This window comes from Accipiter gentilis, chromosome 10 (genome assembly GCF_929443795.1).
Source record: "Accipiter gentilis chromosome 10, bAccGen1.1, whole genome shotgun sequence".
Lineage (NCBI taxonomy): Eukaryota > Metazoa > Chordata > Aves > Accipitriformes > Accipitridae > Astur > Astur gentilis.
The window spans coordinates 26,576,322-26,584,659 of record NC_064889.1 but is presented as its reverse complement, the minus strand read 5'-3'; the positions used below and the strand labels follow the sequence as shown (position 1 = coordinate 26,584,659).

The 8,338-nt window shown below is 39.1% G+C and overlaps 1 protein-coding gene across 1 annotated transcript in view; it reads right to left on the bottom strand.

The window, feature by feature from the left end:
* Positions 1–711: 711 nt before the first annotated feature.
* IQGAP1 (IQ motif containing GTPase activating protein 1) overlaps positions 712–8,338 on the bottom strand; it is a 75,258-nt gene continuing 67,631 nt past the window's right edge. Inside the window, exons 33-38 of the mRNA XM_049813061.1 lie at positions 8,187–8,274; positions 7,549–7,761; positions 5,732–5,898; positions 4,714–4,836; positions 3,682–3,790; positions 712–1,950 (exon numbers count right to left, since the gene is read on the bottom strand). Of these exons, the coding sequence (XP_049669018.1) occupies positions 1,837–1,950; positions 3,682–3,790; positions 4,714–4,836; positions 5,732–5,898; positions 7,549–7,761; positions 8,187–8,274 (814 nt within the window). The 3' untranslated portion in view covers positions 712–1,836. The remainder of the gene's footprint in view (positions 1,951–3,681; positions 3,791–4,713; positions 4,837–5,731; positions 5,899–7,548; positions 7,762–8,186; positions 8,275–8,338) is intronic.

The following is an 8,338-nucleotide window of genomic DNA, read 5'->3' as shown; positions in this document are numbered from 1 at the left end:
AAGTATTAATTAAAAAAAAAAAAAAAAAAAAAAGAAGAAAAAGGGGAGGGCAATCAATCTCTGTCACTCAAGAGCTTGCAGAGTACAGCCGCGTTTTGCTAACAATCATTTTATAATGTTCCACCATTCTTCTCATCATCCCCTAAGGAATTCATTTTTTAAGTCCTTCTACAATATAGCAAATTCAGAGGCAGGAAAAACACCAACCAAAACACCAACAAAAAAAAACAACACAAAAAAAACCAAGGCAAGACATTTATCCCATTTCAGACCTCTGTCAGATTTTAATGGAAATCCAGTTCTGAGGTATCTCTTGTTTCAGACTATCTGGACCATAAAGATCTTTCTTGGGTTTGGCAAGTAATTTTTGTTACTGGGTTGGACCACACATACACGAACATTAAAATATGTTTAAATACAGTCTAGATATCAGCAGGTTGAAATAAATATTTGTTTCCGAGAGGACTGCAGAAACAAATGGAATGTAGCCATTTCCAATACTATGAGTGTCTTTCATGAGAAAAAAAGATCTAAGCTGAAATAACTAGCTCAGTATAGATCAGAGATAAAGCAGTTCAATTAAACTCAATCTGAATGAACAATACAAGTGACCTATGAATAACTTGAAATTTGCAACTAAGAGCTATGTCCCTTTTTTAAAAAATAAAAATGTTATGAAAAAAACTGGGGTCAGAGCTGGAGCAACCGATGAATTTAAAGGTCAGATTCCTTTTCCTTTTTTTTTTTTTTTTTTTTAGAGTCTCTGCATTTTTATTGGATATAGCAGAACAACCAGCACCACTACCATGGTGAAAAAAAACTCTACAAAGTAGCAAAAGAAATGGGAACTTGAGTATAGGTAGAAAAATGTAACTTTTTAAAAGCTAACCTGTTTAAGATAGTTTTCTTCCCTTTGACAAGTCTGCAGGTAGAGCTTAACATTTATTGCATCAGATACAGTTATATATAGAACATTGCTCTAAACTGGAAGAAAGTTATTTTTTACATTTCAAATGCTTTGTAAGCAACATTAAAAGTTAATATGCCGCAAGAAATTTTTTAAGTTTCCCCTCTCCTTCCCCAAAAGGCTTCTTTTTAAGCCCTAGTAAATACATTCCACAGTCCCTCTGTTTAAGGGGCCATCTGTAAATTATTACAGTGTAATAAACAGAAACAAATCAAGAAAAATGAGACACTAAAGCTGTTCTATGTGGCTGTAGTACATAATCACGAATAGTTCAGCAACCATTTATGACGCTTACTGATTCCGCAGACTATAGTAGTTCTATCTTGGGAATTGGCCACCGCCACCACCACAAGCTCACAAACAAATGGGTAACCTGGACTTTGACCATTTTTTTATTTTGGTCATTGCTGTCAGAGAATAATTGGAGTCCAAACACAATCTGCAACCTTTTTTTGCTTTCAGGAAGAGGCAAACCAACTGCTGTACAGTGCTAGCTTTCTCTTTGCAGAGGCAACAAGAATTCAAGCCTCATGAAGCACACAATTAGGCAAATAAAGCATCCAGATGCCCTAAATATACTAGAGTATTAGTTTAATCCCCAGCGCCATGTAAAAATACATTCTAAATTAACTGCTTTTCCGGGGACCTTCAAAGTTGAAGATAAAAGATCATAAATAAACAAGAAACCAACTCCCTGCAGACTCAGTCAGGGTTATCAATTCACAAGAGGTTCTTAGTCCTCCTTCATGATACATCTGATATACTTTAGCACAGCATGGGCATATACTGATACATAGCTAGGTCATTAAAAGTTGTATGTGCAGGGTTCTACTCATCTCCCCTTTCACAGACTTGCTAGCAGAGGTCAGTTACTTCCCATAAAATTTCTTATTCAGAAGAAAGATCAGAAGGTTGACATTCACTTTTGCTCTGTCAAACAACTTCATGACTGCAACGCCTTCATACTGCAGCTGCAACAGATCCTGCCAAAGACAATACCTTTATGAGCAAGGAGTCTTCAAGAGCTTATAAAGAATATACAACACCCTGTGGTACAGTAGGTTTTTGAGGAATATCTATCACAAAGTACATGGCATAAGATAGAAAAATGAGAGACTCATTAAAGATCCGCTTGTACTGCATGAAAAATAAAGTTGCTCTAAGGCATTTAAGATGTTAATTTTTTTAATCTATGTTTATTACAAAAAAATTACCAAAGAGGGCAGAAATAGAAGACCGTTCTAAGAAAGCCAAATTTCAGGTTTAGCTCCAGGCTTTTCATTTGCACAGTAGCTATGAAGTTGTTGTAATGTTTAGAAAGGGTCTCCTATGTGCCTAATTATATTATGTACCCAAGAAATATTACACCATTCCACAGCATCAATTTCTAAAATTCTTCGTTGTCACAGGTCTCAGTGAGATGGTTTAGAGCACTGCAATCTAGGGCAGAGTAAGAAATGGCATCTCTGTTAGGACTATGTACACAATGCCGATTCAGTCTCTCAGGTGTTTACGTAGGCAGTATTTCTAGCTATACTTTGCTCTTGTCAGTGATGCACCTGACAGAGCAATAGGACTCCCTGCACTGATTTATCTCAGCAAGGAATTTCTTTCAGCAAGCCTGCTCTTGAACAATACATATTGAAGAAGGTATTCATGTAGTACTACTGCAGGGAAATGTTGTGTGCGTTCCAAAATCCAAATCTGGCTCCTGCAGCTGTCCAGCCTGGGTGACACTAGAGTAAAAAATGATAAAGCTATTTCTGCTGCTTTCTGTAAAAATTTTGGCAATGGCAATGCAAGTCTTTTTAACAGATGCCACTGTTAATGCTATACTTGTATGACCAAAGGCAGTTCTCTTGTTGCTGTCCTCTCAGAACATCTGCTTTTTCTGCAAAGCAGTGCTACAAACACATAGTGGTATAGCAACTCACATGCCCAAGGAGCAAGTGACCGTGGGTAGCCCCATGAATCAAGAAGTTCATGACCAGCTCCAATGGATTAGGACTGGAATGAACTAGGGGAGTCCTCAGAACACATGAATAGCATGAGCAAGGCAGCTGTCCCTCCCAGCAGCCAGTTAGGTTGCATGGACCTCCCACAATGCGAGGTGCTCCTGCACACAATCTGTTTTGAGACCCCTGAGGCATCCACAATTAACAAACCTAACACCACCCAAGCTGGGTAGGAGGTGGGTAGAGACAGACACCAGACATAACAGTACTGGCGTGGGAGGAAGAATAGGGAACCGTTTGGGAAAAGGTCAGTTAGTATGCCTGTTTCAGTAGCCTGGCCTAAGGAAAGGTTGAAGACTCTTAAGAACTGTATGGCTAAAGAAACAGGTAAGTGTAGGGTGGCAGAAAGAACACCAATATGTGATGACCAGCTAAAGCCACCACACCCAAGCCCGGACCACTGCCACAGACTCCTGATCTCTCTGCTGTAGCAGGAAGTTGTTGAAAATGCATGCATTTGTTCTGTGTGCATACATGTAAGTGTAACTAAGAACACAGACTAACATCAGGCTTTCATTAGTAAAGAAACAAAAGTAGTCTGAATCCTCCATTTGCATTGCAACTGTTTTCCCTGCAACAAATGGGTTGTTTTCGAGAGCATTTTTCAGACTGTTCAGGCAGAAAACATGTCTTTATTATTTTTATGAAGAGTCTGGCAAGCAGAACTTACATGCCACTACTAAATAGGACGGTTCTTACCTGATAATGTAACATAAAGGTTTCCATCTGTACCCCCATGAATTTTGCTTTTACCTCGAAATCTCCTACTTCTTCTGTTGGACTGATTTCAAATATGACGTTTTTAAACCTATGAAAGTTGAGAAATGAAAACCCACAGTTCATTACTGAACACGTAATTCCTACTGAAACAGGGAGAGAATATACGAGATGAAACCTGAAGATAAATTTCTAAGAATTCTGTTCTTAACTCTTTATTCTATATCCCCATTTGGAATGAGACCATAAAAGCCGACAAGACTCAATACCACAATGAATGGAAGCCTAACAGATTTTACGTCTGGTAGATCACACCACACAAGCATAGTAGGAAAGACAGTAATTTAGCCCACGCAGTCTAGTCTACTTTAGTGCTGCACATCCATCCTCATTTAGTGCACAAAGTACAAAATAGGATTCAGGGTTGAATAAAATTCTAGTAACAGGCAGATTCTCTATATTCCACAGAAGATATACCAGGTTCTCAAGGCTAGCAAACTGCAGCTGGACAAACTCAAACTAGCATTAAGTTGATTTTTCAACAGTGAGAGCTATTAACCACAGTGACAATTCACCCGAGGAGGTACCCTTCCGTGACTGTAGGGGTGACAGGGAAGGGGTGGGTGGGAAGAGGTTGTCATGTTTAAATCCTATTACAGTTCTCAAAGACCTCCTTTGCTTCAACCAGGAAAAAAAAGAATTTAAAAAAAAGAGAGAGAGAGAGAGAGAGAACTACCAAGTGATCACTATGCAAGGTTTCCTGGCCCTAGGAATGCCAGCCTAGATCGCCAAAACAATTTCTTCAGCTTTAATAGTTATGTCTACCAACAATGCTAAATTCCAAGAACAAAACCTCAAGACAATCTGTCACTATCTCAAACAAATCTCAGAGCTTCTGTTCTTCAATTGCCAGCACCTAGACTAGTTCAAAGAGAGACAAGAATTCAACATTCCTGTTTTCCTCTTTCTCCGAGAAGGTTATTTATCTCTAAAGAGTTTTTTAAAAATACTCACTGGTTAACTTGCAGGTCCTCAATCTCTAAAAGCACTCCCTTCTCATGAAGTCGAGCTGCTGTATATTTTAGAGAAATCTTTTTACTGTTTTTGCCTTTCATCTCTCGAGGTTTCTTAGAGACTCTGAAAACAACAACAAAAAAAACCCCAAAATTAAACAAGATGATTAGTCAAATGAGTAGAGAGATTTCAGACAGCAAACATTTAAGACTATTTAGATGAGGGGATAGAACCAGTACAGCTAATCTACTGTGACCAATGCAGCTGATAGATGATGTGTTTCTACTAGTGAGTTTATCTACAAAGCACTTGTAGCTCAGATCAGATTTTTGATTTTCTACTATTTACCAATAACACTTACACTACAGGAGAAGAAAAAACCCCCAAAACATAACCACATGGTACTTCACAGAAAACAGCATCATCTATCATTAGGCAAAGGGGATCTGGTGACAACTGACATGGAAAAGGCTAAGGTTACTCAACAACTTTCTTGTCTCAGTTTTCACTGGCAGTTGCTCTTACCACATCTCACTGGGGAGGAAGACACTTTTTCTTTTTTTTTTTTTTTTTTGTTTTTCTTTAGGAAAATCTGAATTAGCTTGCCCTACAACTGACTCCATTTGGGATAAAAAGAGGATAATTCATGATCAATGCTTTCCTTGTAGGTAACTATGTTATTTTCATTCTCTGCTCCTAGAAAGGATGCCAGGACGGACTGACTGAGCAGCATGTGCATTATCTGCACAACCTGCTTCATTCCCACTGGACTCTCTAACTCCCCTCTCCCAGAGGGACCAAAATTCTTTCAAGTATGTCTTTTTGATCCCACTCAGGACACTGCTCTCTCCCCATATTTTCCCACCACTACTAAGACCCTTTCCCTAGAACTACTGCTGCAGTGAAGAGCTTGGCCGAGGAGCTTTGAGCAGATCACATTACGATTCTTAGCAACAACATACACGTGTTTTCTGTAAGAAGCACTTCTAGGGCCACAGCATGGTTCTGAAATACTTACTTGCCCTTGCTGGCCAGGTTATCCAAGCAGGTTTTGATGTAGCTTTTGTAATAATCCACTTGTTCCCCATAAAAAGTGGCTTTGGAGTTCAAGGCACCGTATGTCTGCTGCAGCTTCACCAGCTCTGCCTTTCTTCTCTGACGGTATCTACGCTGATTTCGGATATCCTACACCACAGAGAAAGACAGGCAGAGACTTAACAGTCACTTGAGTGCTCCAGTTGCTCAAGCCCAGAGCACAGAGTATTCAAAATACTTCATTTGGTTTTGCTTAGTCTTGCTTCACGCTACAAGCTGGAGCCTTCAGTTGCACTTGCCCCAGTTTAAGCATCATCACTTCTTCTCTGTGTTGACTATTTTTGGAACTAACCAACCCTACACAGCAGTTCATTTGAACCTGTTGCTGCTTTCTCAAAGTCCAATGCTGTCCTAGTTGCAATGACTAGAGTGGGCACCGACAGTCCGTGATCTAAAGGCAGCCAGCAATTTTTACCACAGCCAGGTAGGAAAGGTATCTTGCACTATAACCACAGCAGCACACAGACATTCTTATCTTTCTTTGTTAGTTGGCCATCTTTAAGTATAAGTTACCTTAATACCTGAACAAAAAATATCACATGTTCAAGTTGACTTCTGTTTTCATTTTTGGTACATATTAACAACAGTATGATTAATTCTAATTGGATCCCTAAAGGCAATTATTCACTTTACATATATAACATTTCCCAAATAGTTTTTTGGTAAACATGATATAAAATACATTGTCACCATAGAAATGTACAACAGTATTAGATCACCTTTGCAAGTTGTCCTGGTTTTGTGTGGGATAGAGTTAATTTTCTTTCTAGTAGCTGGTATAGAGTTATGTTTTGGATTTAGTATGAAAATAATGTTGATAACACACTGATATTTTCAGTTGTTGCTAAGTAGTGTTTATACTAAGTCAAGGATTTTTCAGCTTCTCGTGCCCAGCCAGCAAGAAGGCTGGAGGGGTACAAGAAGTTGGGAGGGGACATGGCTGGGACAGCTGACCCAAACAGGCCAAAGGGATATTCCATACCATGTGAAGTCATGCCCAGTATATAAACTTGGGGGAGCTGGCCAGGGCGGAGCAGATCGCTGCTTGGGAACTAACTGGGCATCAGTTGGCGAGTGGTGAACCTGTTGTGTATATTCCAATTCTTTTACAATTATTATTATTAACATCATATTATTATCACTATTACTTTCTTCCTTTCTGTCCTGTTAAACTGTTCTTACTCAATCCACAAGTTTTATTGTTTTTTCCCCCCAGTTCTCTCCCCCATCCCACTGGGAGGTGGGGAGTGAGCAAGAAGCTGCATGGTGCTCAGTTGCTGGCTGGGGTTAAACCATGACACAAGTTTTTCTCAGCTCCCCCCTTTATCATTCAGGTTTTCTTGAATGGGTACATTTAAATAAAAATAATAGTTAGGACGTCTTTAAGTTATGGGCAAAACTTCCTCATGTGAATAAGTTTGTAGAGGTGCTACTTAAATTAGTAAAAAGGAGCAGAAAAAAAGATCACACATCAGGACTTCCCTTCCAAGCTATAACACCTTTCCTTAAAGTGCCTGAAATTCTGGCAACAGAGTCATTTGAGAGAACAGAAACGCCCTATAAAAATAAAGGACTTCCCAAATGCCAAGAGGTGGAAATGCTGTGGCAAAAGGTAGGCTTTGTGTCTGTAAATTAGCTACTACAATACTTACTCCTCCTGAAAACTCACACCAGTTTCACAATGCTGCAAACTGTGGGAAAACTCCACTACAACTACTAGGAAACCACTGATTGGTATACCTTTGCAATGTCATTAATTAGTTCCTGGTATTTATTTTTTGCATTCACTGTTCCCAGTTCTGTCAATTTCTTCAGGCCTGTCTTGATTTTATCTTTTTTTCCTTGAAGATTTAAGTTGCAACCTTCCTTTACAGACACAGTTTTTTTCATCTTATCAGGAGTTTTAGCATCACGAATGGCCCGTTTCTGCATAGCTCTTTGATGCTCTGCTTCCTAGAAAAAGAAAACAAAAAATTACAAGTTCTTAAGCAGATCAACCTTAAGGTGACAAAGAACCAGAAATAGATTGTCTGACCTCTGGCATAACATCGGATAAAAAGTTTTGCTTGGTCATTCCTATACTGACTGCAATAAATCCACGTTTGATGAACACATTCCATGTATGGGAACCAGCAGAAGCCTACCTGCTAATTAAAATGGTCTTCTAGAAAAATAGTTTCTAGCAACTACCAGAGGAGTAAGATTCACACATACAATTTATTTCCATTACATTCCCTCCTTATTATTGTTACACGCTGCTCCAACATCAGCGGAGACAGCTTCACTGCAATACATAAACGCAGATTCCCATGAATACCCATATATATCTAGATGACAATTTCCTACTCTAAAAAGAATGCAGATAAATAACTTCGTACTTGCTCTGAGGTAGCTGGAGTTTCCAAGATTTCAGTGAGCGTCTCCCCTGGTTGGAAGCGTATTACATCAACAATTAAACGTTTTGTGCTGCAAAGAAATCAAGGAGAATGGGAGAAAAAAAACTTTTAAACTGAAGGACCTTCAATACTGT